General features: G+C 37.7%; 1 protein-coding gene across 1 annotated transcript in view; it reads right to left on the bottom strand.

Annotated features, from left to right (window-relative positions):
• ATP6V1A (ATPase H+ transporting V1 subunit A) overlaps window positions 1-18,117 on the bottom strand; it is a 44,975-nt gene that overhangs the window by 3,602 nt on the left and 23,256 nt on the right. The window contains exons 5-14 of the mRNA XM_040980459.1: window positions 17,673-17,810; window positions 16,575-16,726; window positions 14,403-14,565; window positions 14,043-14,151; window positions 12,367-12,489; window positions 12,160-12,274; window positions 10,674-10,737; window positions 8,217-8,420; window positions 3,962-4,056; window positions 1,523-1,694 (exon numbers count right to left, since the gene is read on the bottom strand). Coding sequence (XP_040836393.1) covers window positions 1,523-1,694; window positions 3,962-4,056; window positions 8,217-8,420; window positions 10,674-10,737; window positions 12,160-12,274; window positions 12,367-12,489; window positions 14,043-14,151; window positions 14,403-14,565; window positions 16,575-16,726; window positions 17,673-17,810 — 1,335 coding nt within the window. The remainder of the gene's footprint in view (window positions 1-1,522; window positions 1,695-3,961; window positions 4,057-8,216; window positions 8,421-10,673; window positions 10,738-12,159; window positions 12,275-12,366; window positions 12,490-14,042; window positions 14,152-14,402; window positions 14,566-16,574; window positions 16,727-17,672; window positions 17,811-18,117) is intronic.

Here is an 18,117-nt window from a genome sequence, read left to right on the forward strand (position 1 = left end):
CCTCTGGGATGGGATGTGGTCATCTCAAGAGCCAGGTTAAACACCCAGCCCTCAGATAACATTTAAGAAGTTTAATAAATAACCTTTCACATATGCCCATATAAAAAAATAATTATTTCCTTGATAAATATCAGAAGGAAAGTAGACTGACACGGTTCTCAAGAAATGGGCTTTTGTTTGACTTGGCTTTTAAGATTTACTTTTTAAATTTAGGAGCCTGAAACTCCATCTGGGTCCCCCACATGGACCCAGACAAATTACCAGGGAGCTAGATCAGAAACAGAACATCCAGGACTCAAACTGGCACCCATATATGATGCCTGTGTTGCAGAAACTCAACCCACCACACAACACCAGCAACCTGAAGAGTGTTACTACATTTTTAAAGTTTTACTTATTGTTTGAAAGGCACAGTTAGAGAAACTGGTTTTTCTATCTGCTGATTACTTCCCCAAATGGTGGCAATGGCCAGGGCTGAGCCAGACAGAAGCCATGAAATAGGAGCTTCATCTAGGTCACCCATGTGGGAGCAGGTATTAAGAATTTGGGCCATCGTCCATGGTTTTCCTAGCACATTAGCAGGGAGCTGGATTGGGAGTGAGTAGCTGGGACTCAAAACCAGTACCCATCTCCAGATTAATAATCTTAAATTATTGGTACAATAAAGGCTTATTTTTATAAGTTTATTTTAGTTTTATTTTTTTAAAAGTTTATTATTTTACTTCAAAATCAGAGTTTCACAAAGAGAGAGGGAGAACCAGAGGGAGAGGGAGAGAGAGAGAGAGCACTTACACCATCCTCCACTGCTTTCCCAGGCCATAGTTGGGAGACAGATTGGAAGTGGAGTAGCCAGGACTCATTGGTGTCCATAATGAACGTCAAGCACCACACACAGTGGATTAACTTGCTATGCTGCTGCACCAGCCCCACAAGTTTATCTTAAATTTCTTACGCTGTATTTAAAAATTTTTTATGCAGAGAGTCATTGCCACTGGATGATCAACAAGTACACCTGGACAGTATGACTTATATTTCAACTTGTCAAATATTCTAAAACCAACTTATACATTTGAGTTTCTAATACTTTCATTTCACTATTTTCACTTGTGTTTTGTGTGTGTGTGTGTGTCAAAAGCATAAAAGGACACTCCAAAGTTAAAAATCCTGTATAACAGGTGATCTCTGAAACAGCAGACATCATTTCAGAAGAACACAGAGGAGGAGCTGGTAATTGGCACCTGACGTAAGATAATTGCTGCTCAACAAGGAATTTAGCTCTACACTGCCTGGTGGCCAAGACAAGTGGGAAACACATCAGCATTTATTTTAGACGTGACGTATTGTAACTCATTAGGTTTCTTGCTGGAATATAACTTTGAAGACTGTTCTGGCATTACGTAACCTGACCATGTACATAATGATATATACAACCATCCCAAATTAGGTTTGCGATTCAAGCAGTTAGAAGATTTGAAAATAGACATTTTCTACTAAACAAGTAATAGCAGAAATGAAATTATACCTTGAACTTCATGGAAGAAAGCTTATAGAGGATCTCTCCCATGTGTTCACGGATAATTGACCATGTGATTTTATTGTCACTCTGGGCAGTGGTTTCAACAGCTCTGCGGGCCATATCATAAAATGCAATCATGTTGGACAGCATCCCTACTGTCTTATAGAATGGGCAGAACCTAGGGCAAATGAAGGTTAAAAAGAAATGAACAAAAACAAATCCCAAAGAAGTTCTTATAATAAATGAATGATTTTACACACACACACACACACACACACACACACACACACACACACACACACGATGCTACGTTAGCAATGAAAAAAGGCCAGAGGAAGTTCAAGAACAGCTTAGCCAGAATGTTTGAACAGAGACATATCATGATATGGGATGGAGAGCAGAAGACATATTCTTTTATTTATTTTAAGAGTAGTGCTTATTTTTCTCTGATGAAATCACCATCACAGGAAAAACAATGAAATAGTACTGGTACAATTACAATCCACAGACTCTCCAAGAATGTGTTTTTGCACAGAGCAGTTAGATAAGTAATTCAAATGGCAAAATAAGACTTACAAAGGCCCCCTTCTGATAGGTTAAGGTTTAATGAATAATGGAAAGGCAGGAAATTGCAAGTTTCTGAAGTTAATAATAACTATTTCCCTTAAAGTGTTTGTTTCATTTACCAATCTCCCCCACCCCCCCTTGAATTAGAGAGAGGGGGAGAAACAGAGAGACCTTCCTACTCCCTGGTTCATCCCAGGATGCCAACAAAGGGCCTGGCCTGGCTATTGTTGAGAGCAGGGAACTCATTCCTGATTTCCCATGTGGGTAGCAGACACTCAGTCACTTGATCTGATATTGCTGCTTCTGAGGGTCTGTATTCGCAATAAACTGGAATGAGAAGGCAAAGCTGGGATTCAAACCCAGGTACTCCACTGTGGGATGTTGATGTTTTAACTGAGGGCTGAACAATACCCTGCTTTCCCGCCTGCCATGAGTAAATAATCTAAGATAACACATTTATGACAACTTCCTGTTGCATTTAAACATATCTGCATACACCACTTAAGTTTCCTCTTGTTCTCTTTGGGTGGGTGGTTCCTGATAGGGCAGATTCCTGAGGTTTTTGGCATGCTGGCCTATTTTTTTACATACCCTACATCTTGGCAACCCTTTTGTTTGCTCAGTTCCCTCTTTGTTTCTGATATGAAACCAACTTCGATTTGAAGGAGAAAAACTATCCTGAGATGAAAGGCCTCAAATTCTTGATGTTTGAAAGAAATAGGAAATTTAACCATGCAATTAGAGTAGCAGAGCCAATAATGAAAAAAGTAAAGGTGGCAAGAACATTCAACAGAGACTTAGGTAGAGAAAAACATAGGGCTCACGGGAACTGAGACAGGAACAGTTGCATATAATTATTTGGGAAATGAGCAGAAGAGAAGAGTATGTACACTGGAAAGAAGCTGGGAAGAAAGCTTCTGAGGGAAGCTACAATTTAATTCTGGATGGCTGTACAAGAAAAGTTGAGAAAGTTTACAGAAATCAGAAAATGTATATTATGAAAAAACTATTCATGGGTTTAAAAATATTTTCCACCCCCCCAAAATTCATTTCAATTCCATTTTGTATGAACACTTTGAGGTTCATGTATATCAGTAAAAACACTGTCATAATTGTACAGGTGAGGAAGACAAGTCAAGGTAAGACATATTACATCATTAGAGCCCACTGTTATGAACATACAAACCAAATCAATATACTGAGTCACAGAGTATATGAGAAAAGCACATGAAAAAAGTGGATTTTTCGGGGGGGGGGGGGGACCAGAATATACTTCATGGGATCTTTAAAAAGTTCATAGGTAGATCAACTGGCCAATTCACCTCCAGGTATGGCATTCCATATGGGTACTGGTTGATATCCCAGCTGCTCCACTTCCTATCCAGCTCCCTACTTACGGCCTTGGAAAGCAGCACAAGTCCTTGGGACCTGCACTCAGGTGGGAGACCTGGCTCCTGTCTTTGGGTTGGCTCAGCTCTGGCTATTGTGGTTACCTGGGGAGTGAACCAGCAGATGTTAGATCTTTTTCTCTGTCTCTCCTCTCTCTGTACATCTGTTTTTCCAGTAAGAATAAGTGAATCTTAAACAAAGCAAGAAGAAGTTGCAATAGCCAGAGTTGGGCAAGGCTGGCGCCAAGAGCAAGGACTCCATCTGAGTCTCCCAAAGGGGTGGCAAAGACTCAAACATTTGTGCCATCATCCACTGCTTGCCCAGGTACACTGGCAAGGAGTTAGACGGAAAGTAGAGCAGCCAGGACTTGAATCAGTCCCTTGACATGGATGCCAGTATCTGTTTGAAGCACCTCAAATAAAATTTCAAATAAAAAAGGAAATCTTCAAGAAAATCTTCACATAAAAAAGCAAAATTAGTATACTTTACCTGTCATAAGGTGTATATCCATTTTGTTGTAGAAAGTCATCTTTGATAAGTTTTGCTACCTCCAGAGTGATTTTATCTGTTTCTGCCAAAGAAGCCTAAAAGAGAAAATGAGGTATTTTAGAAATGTACTTCTTGAATGCAGGACTGAGGGTAGCCACTAGTCAGCAAGTGGAAACTATGAATATTTAACACATGACCACTAAATAATTGCTTTGTAACTGCTTTTTGATAATTCTTTAGCAATTGTGATAGAGTACATAATGTAAAATTACTGCCATATCCCCCCTTTTTTAAAGATTTATTTATTATTTTTATTGGGAAGGCGGATATACAGAGAGGAGGAGAGACAGAGAGGAAGATCTTTGATGGTTCACTCCCCAAGCGGCCACAACAGCTGGAGCTGAGCCAATCTGAAGCCAGGAGCCTCTTCTAGGTCCCCTACACAGGTGCAGGGTCCCAAGGCTTTGGGCCGTCCTTGACTGCTTTTCCAGGCCACAAGCAGGGAGCTGAGTGGGAAGTGTGCTATCACGCTGGGCCTGCCATATCTCTTTTTAAGTATACACTCTGCCAGCATTAATTTTCTTCCCATTGTTATGAAAGAGACTGTCAGAATTTTCCTTTTGTACATCGGAAATTCTCCTCCATTAAGCAGTAACCTACCTTTCTCTCCTCCTGTCAGTTCCTGGTATATCACTACTGTACTAGGTTTCTAAGGCTCTATTTTAGACACCTCTTTTAAGTGAAACCAGTGTTTGGCTTTTGATGGCTAGTTTATTTCACTTAGCACAGTGTCCTCAAGCTTCATCTGTGTGTGGGACAGATTTCCTGGCTTTTATATACCCTATTGTATGGCTATTCCATACGGTGCTTACCCATTAATCCACAGATACGCAACTCCGTTGCTTTCAATCTTGGTTACTATGAATAGTGCTGCTATGCACATGTGCATGCAACTGATTGTTGCTTATTTCTTACATTACTTTTTAAAAATATATATTTATTTGTTTTTATTGGAAAGGCAGATCAGATTTACAGAGAGAAGGAGAGATGGATTACAAGATCTTCCATCCACTAGTTCATTCCCCAAATAGTTACAACGGCCAGAGCTGAACCAATCATAAGGCAGGAGCCAGAAGGTTCTTCTGGGTCTCCCAGATGGGTGTAGGGTCCCTAGACTTTGGGTCATCTTCCACTGCTTTCCAAGGCAATAAGCAGGGATTTGGATGGAAAGTGGAACAGCGAGGACACAAACTGATGTGCACATGGGATGCCATGCTTAGAGGTGGAGAATTAGTCAGATGAATCAACAAGTCAGCCCTGTTTAACTTCTTGAAGAGTGAACTAGCAGACGGAAGAGATCACCTCTCTCTGATGCTGCACCTTGCAAATAAATATGGGATCTTGGCACTTGTAAGGTAAGGATTTAGTCATTGAGCCATGGCATTACGTGCCCTATAATACTACTTATAATAAGCACTGGTTTGCTAACTATCTGAACTCTCGGTCTTAATTCTACTTCATAGAAATCTAGAGCCCAGGTATTAAGTGGTATTTAAAATTACACAGTGTGGTACATATGTGTCTAAGTTAGAGCACTCTGCCTTTTAAACAGAATACCTCAAAAGCTGTAAGTTTTGCAATCACTCTATCAGTCTTGAGAGATGATATTACTGTTGCTAGATGAATAGTAAGATTTCTAGACAGAGGTCAGGAAGAGAACAGCTTCATCAAGTTATTCATCACCTTATATTATTTAGGTGCCCTAAGTTCCTTAGATAAGGATCCCATATTTCCTTTCTTTTTAAAATTTTAAATCCCTTTTATCTCTATTCTCTTCAACCATGGGGACCTATACAAATGTATTCTGTGCATATCCTTTTTTTTACACTCATGTGAAACGCATATTTTCATTTTATGCATACTTTTAGTTATCTAGAAGATTCTTATTTGTCCTTTTGGCATTTTTAAAAAGGATTTATTTATTTTACTTGAAAGTCAAAGAGTTTCAGAAAGAGAGGGAGACATAGATATTCCATCTACTGAGTCATTCCCCAAATGGCTGTCATGGTTGGAGCTGAACCAATCTGCAATTCAAGAAGACAACTCCACTTCCCTCACTCCCACAGTGTCCTTTAGGATTTGTTGCTGAATTTCTTCGGATATATGTATTAACTACAACTATATCTCAGTTTATCTAACCAGTATATTTGATATCTTTACATGGTTTGAATGTTTCTCACACGTTTGTTAGTCTTTCCTTCGTTCATGTTTAATGTCAGTGTTTGAAACGTCTTGTTAATTTACAGCAAATATCTGTCTATGTCACAAACTTCCCAAAGCTGTCAGTGGTCTGTTAGCTTTATTCATGATGGGTCTTTGTCGAATAAAAATCCTTACTTTTAAGCTTCCTTCAGGACTAGGGAGAGGAGCTTTCTCTGGTCCTCACTTAGTTCCAACTTTGGATCCCCAACCTATCTTGCAGTGACCATCAGGGTCACTCTGGAGCCCCCACCCCAAACACACACACACACACACACACACACACACACACACACACACACACACACACACACACACACACACACACACACACACATTGGAACAGATAGAGAACAACAAGGAAAGCTTGGAACCAGACATGAAACAGTCAGTGTGAACTCACACATGCCTTACTAGGTAGGACACAAAGACTAGTTACTCCTCACTAAGGTATTGAATATTTCTCTGCAAACCCCTCCTAAAACTTCTGTGCTTCAACTGTTGACAAATGCCTTGTTAGAGTTATATGCCAGTTTAGACTATCCTAAAATCTGCCAAGTTCAGCAAAATTAAGCTTCGACACTATAAACTGCTGAATGCTAAAATGAAAATAGTCACGAAACAGCTGAATAGTACCCTATAGCTATTTTAAGGTGCACAGCAGCCGGTTCTGTGTATAAATTAAAATTGAAATGTCAATGAAGTAGTCACAGGATGTGGTTAAGAACTTGCATTTTTTAACATATTGGTTACTTAATACCATGTCAATTAATTCCATAATGTTGTAAATTGATGTTGATGTTATGCTGAAGCTTTCAATTGATCGGGATGATATTCTGCCAGCTCTGCTTTCAGACCAGAGATGGTCTCCCCAAGAAACTGTTGAATTTATCTGGACAGTAAGATGCTGCACTCTATGCTTTCAATGAAAGAATCTTGACTGAATTTGAACTGTAATACGGCAACAAGGTGGAGGAATCCACCATGGGGGGAGGATATGTGGGAATGCTAGAGCCTATGAGACAGTGTTACATAATGCAATGTAATCAATAAAAAATAATATTTAAAAAATCCTTACTTTTTATGTAATCAAAAAATGTTTTCATCAAATGTTCTCTAGTTCTATTTTCTATGACCTTTTTGAAGTCTCATTAAGCATGTATCGATCTATGCTAGCTATGTTATAATACTATCCTTTCTTGAGGAAATTAGGGGAGTATTTCCTAAGGTAAGCTAAAATTACGAACAGAACCAGAGAGCACTGTATTGTATCTAAGAAGTCATTCAATTCTGGGATCTGATTTGGCAAAATTCAATTATAGCATTTTCCTCTAAACTATCAAAATAGATATGAAAGTATATAAGTCACCTCTTTAAGCATAGAGGAGCTAATTACTAGAGGATTAGCAAGCCATGGTTCTGACTGCTAGCCCTAATGCACTTAAAAAAATGTTAACAGGGGCAAGTGTTTGGTGCAGGGGTTAAGACACTGTTTGGGATGTTAAGATCATATATCCAAGTGCCTGGGTTTGAATCCTGGCCTCACCTCTGATTCCAGCTTCCTGATAACGTACAGCCTTTGAGGCAGTGGGTGACGGTTCAAGTTAGCTGGTTCTCTGCCATTCATGTGGTAAACCAGGACTAAGATCTAGGCTCCTAGCACTTGGAGATTGAACCAATGGATAAAAGATCTCTCTGTTCCTGTTTTTTTTTGTCTCTATCTCAATGTCTTACAAACAAAACAAAAATAAGTAAAAAACAAAAACAAAAACAGGCCATCAGATTTTAATCCTATTGCCTCTATTCTGGTGATAATACATGCCATTTCAAAAATAAACCAACCATTTCTATCTCATCTATAATATACCATGACTATGCTAAGTGCCATAAAGGGAAAAAAAATTACTTAATTCAAAATATGATAAATATTGATCTTGTCATTCAATATGCATCTTCAAAGTTTTATTTGTCTCCTCCATGGAGTTCAAGAACTTACCTTTCCCACAAGCTGCACGATCTCTGCCAAGTCTTCTTCCTCCTGCAGAATCTCCTTAGCTTTGGTCCGCAGGGGAACAAACTCGGTGAAGTGTTTGTCATAGTACTCATCAAGGGCCCGCATGTACTTGCTGTAGCTGATGAGCCAATTGACTGAGGGGAAATGCTTACGCTGAGCCAGTTTCTTATCTAAGCCCCAGAACACCTGATTAAAAAAAAACTAAATATGAATTTTTCTTAAAAAATAAAAGTTAAAATAAAGCACTGGCATGCTTGCTTGTCCTAAATATGTAATTCTATAATTTACTGGTCAAATCAGGTATCTTTTAAATATACGCCCAGTATAACTGAATGGAATACAAGTTACAGAAAATATCAATTTAAAAATGTATTCATATTCATATTGGACAATATCTACAATTAAAAATCCTAATTTCCTTAATAGCGTATCAAATCTGACAGTGGAAAGGAAAACTAACTTAGGAAAAATACTTCTAGGAGCAGTTTGGGGGTCAGGAGGCTGACTGGGAGGCTGGATGTGAGTCCCAGCTCTGTTCCAGATTTCTGATCTGCACCCTGGAGGCAACAGGTGATGACCCACACAGCTGGGAGTCTCCGCCCGTATGGGACATCTGGATGACATTCTTGGCCCCTGGCTTCAGCCTGGCCCAGCCCTAGCTGCTGTACGCCTTGGAGGAATGAATCAGCAGTTAAGAGAGCTTTCTATTTCTGTGTCTCTTCACCTGCCTTTCAGAACTATTTTTTATATAAATAAAAAAAAAATATATATATATGTACACTATTGTAAACACATGAACCCAAGGTATTTTTTTTTTAAATTTTCATTTAAGATCCTTCACTCCTTCACTCCCCAAATGTCCACAGCAGCCAAAAATGAGCTGATCGGCAGCCAGGAGGCAGGAGCTTCCTCCGGGTTTCCCACGTGGGTGCAGGATCCCAAGGCTTTTGGGTCAACCCTCCACTGTTTTGCCAGGCCACAAGCATAGAGTTTCATGGACACAAGCATGCAGTTGGATGGGAAGTAGAGCAGTTGGTAACAAACATGACATTTGAAGGGGGAGGATTAGCCAACTGAGCCATCATGCTGTGCCCCCAGAAAGTTTATTGAGATGGTATAGACACTTGGATTCAAAACATACAAATGTTCTGATTAAATCAATTCCCCATGATTAAAGACCAATTTAGTGATGCTGCTGAATCATTCTGCTGAGGGTGATCATTCACAGACACTTGACACATTTCTAACTTTGATTCTGTTCTTCCTAAAACTTAAAACCCAAAATTTTAGCCAATGTTAAAAGTCTTTTTTAATTTTTAAATTTAGCTTCTATCATTGAATTTCATATGAAAGTAACTAGCATTACTCTGACAAGCAGTAGTACTGGCCTTACATATCGGTAACATTTTACTGTCTGGATCCATACATTAAAACAAATAAAAAAACCCAGACCATATTATTTAATACTCTAGAAACCTAGATAAATATTCTGGCTTTCTCACTCAAATAAAACATATGTACTTATAAACATATCAACTTCTTTCTTTTTCTTTCTTTCTTTTTTTAACTATAGCGTTGACCTGTACACATCTCTTATTTAGGCTTCTTTTAATGGTCAACTAAGCTGCCCATCGTGCCTTGTCACTGGGAAGCAACATGTCCAGGCAGATCCCGATTCTAGTCTTGCTTTTACATGGATTGGCTAAAAGAATCAGTGGAGTGACCATATTATTCGTGTACCAAGGTTCCTCTGCCTTGGGCCTCACTGTGAGGAGAAATAAATTTACACATTATTGTCATTCTATATCTCTTGGCCTATCTGTTCTATAATTAGGATTATTATAACTTAAACGACAGTGTTGGTCTTACACACTAATACTTTGATATCTGGATTTGTTTTCCACTATACTTTATTAGATTTATTAAAAATTTTAAGCAAACAGATTGCATTATTTAAAACTCTCAGTGTTCAGAATGCTTCCAAAGCAAAGTTTAGCATTATCTACTTTTCAATGACTGAAGTAAACACTCCATAGTGATTTGAGAGAAATACTGTAAATCTAAAAAACAACCCACCTTAAAATAAAAATAGAAATTGGGACAAACTGTTTCTTTAAAAGCTACTGGCCTTTTTGTTATTGTTGCTTTTGCTTCTTCAAAACACTCTATAGATGTGTAACAAGTTGATCTGGATTATGGGGTTTCATTAAAATGTTACGGCTTCATGTGTATTTGTATATTTTTTCAGTTGATATATACAATTTTCAAAACTTTTTATTTCTACAAGGGCCTGGACTGTGAAATAGTACCTTGGTTTCACTATTATTTTGCTTGGATTAAAGCTACACAGAGCTTATGAATTAAGCAGCATCAGTCTTTAAAAAAAAATGTGGGGAAAGACAGAGAAGTCTCAGAAGTTGACTGCATTATGTTAAGTACCTGAACAATACCAAGAGTAGCAGACGTAACTGGATCAGAAAAATCACCTCCAGGTGGAGAAACTCTAAAAAAGAAAAACAATAGTCATTAGAAATTGCTTATGAAGGTCAGTTTGAAGGCTAATTTCAATGAACGAAACTTTTTAAAAGTAACTTTGCAAATGACCTTTGGAAAGAAAATCTTACGTAAAAATCTTAAAGTCATTCATTCAGTTACAAATAACAATTGAACACTTTCTGATATAAGAAATGAAAAGAATGTTTTACCCATGATGTTTCATTATTTGACTTAAATAGAAACACAAAGAAAGCTCTGAGAACCAAGTATGGCTTTATGCAGGACTCATGAAGATTCATTTTGTTTTCACCATGAACCAATCTCACCTTTACAGTCTATAACCTTTCAAGTTATTCCCAAGATACTGTGACATAAATATAATTAATCCATGAAGCCAAATGTATGGAACCAGAATACGTAGAAATGAGTTAAATATGTGGCCTTCAAAGAGCTATCTGGATGACAGTTCAGTACAACATTGGTTAAAAACCAGTGCTTCCGGACCTGGTACAGTAGCCTAGTGGTTACAGTCCTCATCTTGCATGTGCCAGGATCCCATGTGGGTACCAGTTCATGTCCTAGCTGCACCATTTTCCTCCTAGCTCCCTGCTTGCGGCTTGGGAAAGTAGTCAAGGACAGCCCAAAGCCTTGGAACCCTGCACACACAAGGGAGATCCAGAAGAAGCTCTCGGCTCCTGGCTTCAAATCCGCTCAACTCTGGCTGTTGCAGCCACTTGGGAAATAAAAGATTGGACAAAAGATCCTTCTGTCTCTCCTTTTGTCTCTAAATCTGACTTTCCAACATAAATAAATAAATCTTACAAAAACAAAAACCCAGGATTTCTGAAGGAAGGAAATATGAGTAGACTTTAAAAAATTCATGAAAAATGGAGTTAAAAGATTTCAGGTAAAAGGTTTTAAAATACATGTATATAAAGTTCCCCAAGAGTTCATGGAGACTATGGACTAATCTCAAACTTTTTGCCCCAAAATAAATATAATGTTTTAATTTTACTTTTCAAGTATGTTTGTATTCTCTTAAATAAGTGATGTTTGGGATTGTGCCCTTATGGTAGTAGATTAAGCCTCCTTTTGCAGCACTGGCATTACATCTGGATGCTAGTTAGTATTCCAGCTGCTCCACGTCCAACCTAGCTTCCTGTTTATAGCCTGGGAAAGCAGCAGAATTTGGCTCAAGGCTATGGGACCCCTGCACCCATGCACAAGACCCAAAAGAAGCTCTTGGCTCCTGGTTTCAGATTGGCTCAGCTCTGGCCATTGCAGCCATTTGGAGAGTGAACCAGTGCATGGAATGTCTCCCTCTGTGTCTCTCCTTTTTCCTTTGTAATTCTGCCTTTCTGATAAAAATAAAACATATCTTCAAAATAAGTGACATTTTTCTTTCAAGAAGAACAATTCAGGTGCTTACGCTCCCACAATGCTGACACTCCCTTCTCTTTCAGGGTTTCCAAGACATTTCACTCTGCCTGCTCGCTCATAGAAAGATGCCAGCCGGGCACCAAGATACGCAGGATATCCACTGTCTGGAAGATGAAAGTAAATTGTTAAAAGGGATTCCAAGCCAGAGCCCCAAATCTTACCAGTCTTGCTTATGTGACAGGCAATGCAGACTTACCTGCAGGCATTTCGGCTAAGCGACCAGAGATTTCTCGAAGCGCCTCAGCCCATCTAGAGGTAGAGTCAGCCATCATACTGACATGATAACCCATGTCACGGAAATATTCGGACAGTGTAATTCCTAAATTGGGAAGAAAATTATACATTACCAAGCCAGAATACAAATTCCTGCCTTTTTCTCCTTTTAGAAAACTTTAAATCAATACACTGTACATGAAGTAGATTGCTAGTTATACCTTCAAATCTATTCTTTCTCATCTAGACATACAACTGAACTGCATTTCTTAGCATCCTCTGCATTTAAATATGGCTATGGAACGTTCTTCTATTTAGATTCCTCTACTGGAATCTGACTCAAAAACACACCAAGCCAACCAAAAAATCCACATGTGCGCAGGAAAGTCACATACTCTTGAGTACTCTGTGGTTTGCTAAGATGGAAAGGATTCCCAGGACCCCTGCAGCTTGGTGTGCCAAGGGAAGCGTTCTCTTCAGTCTAGGTCTAAGCCCAGAATGATAAGAGTAAGAATGTTTCTGACCATTTGAAATGCCCACCTATTACAATGAGTAATTACATGTCTGATGATACCTGATACCATGACTTAGCCTACCTTAACATAAACACACATTTTAAAAGGCAGAAAAAATGTTTTTTCTCTACTCTTGTTGAAATAATATGCATAAACACTCTCAATTAATTAGCTTAATTATTTTTATAGTAACAAATGCTAATAACTTGAGTAATATTTCACATATTTCCACCTTACTGCTATTCCTATTAGGTTCTGTCATATAAATTTGCACACAATAAACTATTGCTTGCTAGTTCCTTAATCTGATAAAAAAGGAATAACTCTTGCCTTTTATATACTTATACATGTCAAATGAAAGGAAATGTATGTATATATATATATATATAAATATTCTCTTAAAAGCATAAGGTACAATGATACTCTGAGCTACTAGAAATGCATACCTATTGATATATTACAGGAATCCTAACATCTCATGTCTTGACTTTTTTACCAGTAAAGAAAAAAGTTTTATAATAAAATATAAAATAGTCCTGGAAAATTCATTACTTTATTATTTATTATATTACAGCCTTCAGAAGCGAGAAAAATTAGCTTCTGTAGTATCCATAAAAGGTTCCATAACCAAAGTTTTTGAAAATATTAATGTTAAGGCTAAAAAATATGATAATTATGACATATTTCAACCTGATGACAGGATATTACACTGTTGTGCAAGCCTGACTGTGTTTTAATTTTGGATATCATTAATAATTTTACGAATTTGCTAAGTAAGACAGAGAAGAAAAAACTAATAATAATGAAAACATTTCATTTTTCTCCAAGACTAAAATATATTAGTATATACAAACAGATAAAACACAAAAGCAAGGGGCCAGTGCCTGGCATATCAGCTAAGATTTCATTTGCAGTGCCAGCATCCCACACGGGAACCAGTTCGTGTCCAGCCGCTCCATTCAGATAATTCTTACGCTCACTTGTTCTTCAGAGAGAATACGTAAAATTTCTTTTTAACAGCTAGTAATACAGCTGTATGTCTGGTGGTATTTTAGAATGAAAGTTCATTGGAAAGGAAAGTGGTTGTTGCTGGTTTTATCTAAGAGCAGATATTAATTGCTTTTATTCCAACTCCCATACTCACCAGTATAAATAGAGGCTTCTCTGGCAGCGACAGGCATGTTGGAGGTATTGGCTACCAATGCTGTTCTCTTCATAATAGATTCAACCTTCCCATCAACTTCCATTGTAAGCTGAAGGCAAGCAAAATCTATGAGTAATTCTATAACTAAAATATAAGGTTTTCGTTCCCATCCCCCCCTTTTTTTCAATTTATCCATATTTCGTTCTGCATATAATTCGGTTTATAATAAAGTTTTTAAAGAAAAACTTTAATATTCTTGGGTAAATGAGAGTATTGCTCCAGACAACACAGAGCATGCTTAACTGTCAATGGAAGCTGATGAATGGTCTTTCATTTGAGCATGATTTTATGTATACAGACCTCTGGGAAATCCCGAAGGACTTCTGACATCTCATTTCCTCTTTCACCACATCCTACATAGATGATCACATCACTGTTGGAATACTTGGATAGAGACTGAGATATCACTGTCTTCCCACAGCCAAAAGCCCCAGGGATAGCAGTTGTCCCTCCCTGTACACACCTAAACAAACAAACAAAATGTGGACCACTTTACTTGCTAAGAAATACTAATAAAGTAAGCAAGTGACACAAAAACATAAGCTAGGGAAAGAAAGAACTCTTAAATAAGACAAATTAAAAGCATTAATGTTCTGAAAGCATATATGACTTAGCTCATGAAAAGACAACGCAAGGATTAAAGCCAAAAGAAAAATATAAGTTATATCTGAGGCAAAAAATCAGATCTAGGAATGAACAATCTTGTTAAGGTATCAAGTCAATCCACTTTTCATCTGTTGAACAGCTGTTTTCTGAGTATTTCCTGAGTATTAAAAGCTGTTTGGAGATCCTGGGGAGATAAAATCTACCACCTAAGATGGCAACATCCCTGCACTCAAAAAGCCCTGACTCCATGGGATCAACTGGTGACTACCAGCTTAGCAGCCCTTTACAAACTTTTTCACAAAATTGATAGGCCAGATTGAAAAATCCTTTATTAAAGAAGAAGAATGTAGATGTCTGTGTGTGTGTGGCAGGCTGGGCTGAAGAAATGAGATGTACATTAACTTTCTTTGTAATACTAGTGCTCTGTCTCAGTCAAATCACGTTCAACCTGGGGCAGGAGCAGACTGGGGCTTCTCCACTTTGGAAGTTCAGCAACCCAGTGTGAACTATACACCTAGACAACAGCCATGGTGCTGTAAGAACAAATAGCAAGGAATGTAGCGTGTGACTCTGGATGAAGTTGGGTTAGGAAATCTTATCTGCAGGTAGATAAGAACTGAAAAGTAAGAGAAATCGGTCTGTGAAGTAGAAATAATGTTGCAGTTAGAGGGAACAGCATGTTCAGAAATCCAGGAGCAAGAAAGGGCATTGCTTGCAGATCGGAAAGTCCCTCCATATGTAAGACAGTATGTAAATAAGCCGTTGGCCAGTCAAATGGCAGGGAGAACAGTGGAAAGTAAACAATGCTCAGCTTCTGGGTAGCTCTGTAGGACTTTCAAAACTATGCATTTGTTCTAAGAAAAATGAGAGGCAAGTAAGCATTGTGAGTGAGTGAAACAGCAGAGATCAGACAGATGTTTTACATGGATCACTGTGCAATATGGACAACCACGCTGAAATAAATTAAGGCTTAAATTGGAAAGTTTAATTAAATGTGCTTAATGCTGGAATTAGGGTGAGAATCTTCCCTAGATCATGGACTAGGATTAAAATACAAATTTAAAAAAGTCTAATTGTTGTTTCCTTTGCTATGTGAAAGCCTCAGAGTTAGATTTTCCTGCTTAATTTCAGCTTTTCTACTTCTTATTAGTTGAATTCTATTTAGTGGAGTATTAGGTTTTGATTGTAATGCTAACAAAAATGTTATCTTAAAAATAATAGAAATTAAATTAAAAAAAAATGCTTAGGGGGTAGTGCTGTGGTACAGCAGGTAAGGTCAGTCTGGCATCCTGTCACGGAGTGACCCAACAGATAGAAATTCTGCTTCTCTGTCAGCCTTTTGAATAAGAAAATTTTTACAAAGGTTAAGATATTGTTTCTTGAGTGTGTCAATCCTGGGTTTGGTGGTCAGAGGCTGAGGAAGTTCTAGCTGCAGACACTGTCTTTTCTATGAATTAAATAATGAAGTCATTTGTTAAAAGTAGAGCAGAACATAGTGAAGCCTTAAGTTTAAAGGGAAAGGAAAAAGTTTTTAAGCAAAGAAATGGAAAGGGGCACACTATAAATTCAAAGACTATTGGACAGCATAAAGAAGGATTTTAGAAATTCTCAATTTTGCCAATCCACCTATTCCAAATTTTAGAAAGAATGCTTTCCATGGGTTAAAAAATTTGCATATCTTTATTTGATCTTACTGTATTAGAAATACTGGTAATCAATAAACATATTTAACTAATCCACCTTATTAAGTCTAGATAAAATTCTTTATCAGGTTATACATATAAAGCCTTTATCCACACAGATAATGAAGAGATAAGCACATGTAACAACTCTGAGATAAAACTGTGGGACACATCTCCAACTTACGGAAACAAGGCGTCCAGGACTCTCTGACCGGTTAACAGAGGATGATTGGCCGGCAGCTTCTCAGTGACAGGTCGAACCTGACGCACAGGCCAGACTTGAACCATGTTAAACTTCTCCTTTACACCTTCAAATTCAAGCTCCAACACAACATCCTATACAAATACAGCAGATTTGTCAGATTTGTCAATGTTCAAACTTCAGATTCATCCTGGCTGTGCCAGGAAGCGGCACAAGAAAGGAGGGGGATTTATGCTCTTCCCTGTAAAATTTCATATATCTGTATCAGTAATGAGCAATACACTAACATTTGTTTACATCAAGATAACCTCACCTATTCATATACAACCGCATGGCCCACAGACTTACAGAAATCCGTAACTATGTGAACACATGGATTTGAATGATGTCCCTTTCAAGGTAGTTCCTCTAGATGGAGTCACTCTCTAAGCTTGCAGGTTAAGTCCAGCTGATCATATAGAATCCCAATCTTAAATCTGTACTACACTGCATGAACTTACTCTCACAAAAATGGTTTCAAAATGATCTCATTTTATTGGGAGAAAATAATACGCTACTACGGTTCACTCAATATAGTGTTTCTCTATACTCAGTAAAAACAAATTAAAGACCTATGACTACAAATAACACTAAAGATTTCATTCTTAAATGGTTCACCCCAAATACGAATATACACAGTCCATTATTCCATTAAACATGCCAAAATTGATTCACAATTATAATGGAAGACTATTTATACTAATGTTAGAGTTTTAAATGAATGTAACATCAGTTGAGAAAGTAGGAAAACATTGTACCTTTTAAAAAGAAATAATAATGTTCTGCTTTTTTTAAACTCCAGCTCAAGTTTAAAACAAAAAACAAATATAAAAGCAATTATTAAAAATAATCATAGTGGTAACTCCCAATCCATATATTACGTATAATTCCCTTATGTAAGGAACCAAAAAAGGAAGACTATTTTATTTAAAAAGGGCTATTCTGTGGGATAAAGTTTAAGTGACACTTATAAAAGTATCATAATTCATAAGTGAAGCCATTGCAGTTACAGTTTTTTGCATAAAGTCAAATGATACTTACAGAGGTATCATAATTCCCAGGTGGAGCAATGTATGTTACAGTTCCTCTGTTTCGTGGGGGTAACATGATTTTGTGTTTGATGAGTGAGTTTTCATTGACAATTCCATAAATATCTCCACCAGTGATATGACTGCCAACCTAGAAGAAAAGTGCATTTGATGCTTAAAAATATCCAGTAGACTCATCCTTACTTCTAAAATCTAAATCATTACTTTACTTAACAATAAAACATACCGAGTACATCTTAGTACTGTATTAAAACATTTTCTTTTAATTTTGTAAAGATGTATTTATTTAAAAGGCAGAGAGAAAGAGACTTAGTTCATCCACTGGCTTACTTTCCAAATGTCTACAATAGCCAGGGCTGGGCCAGGATGAAGCCAAGAGCCAGTAACTCCTTCAGGGTCTCACAAAGGTGGCAGGAACCCAAGTGCTTGGCCATCAT

The sequence above is a fragment of the Ochotona curzoniae genome, unplaced genomic scaffold (genome assembly GCF_017591425.1).
Source record: "Ochotona curzoniae isolate NIBS_2020 unplaced genomic scaffold, NIBS_Ocur_1.0 contig_3498, whole genome shotgun sequence".
NCBI lineage: Eukaryota > Metazoa > Chordata > Mammalia > Lagomorpha > Ochotonidae > Ochotona > Ochotona curzoniae.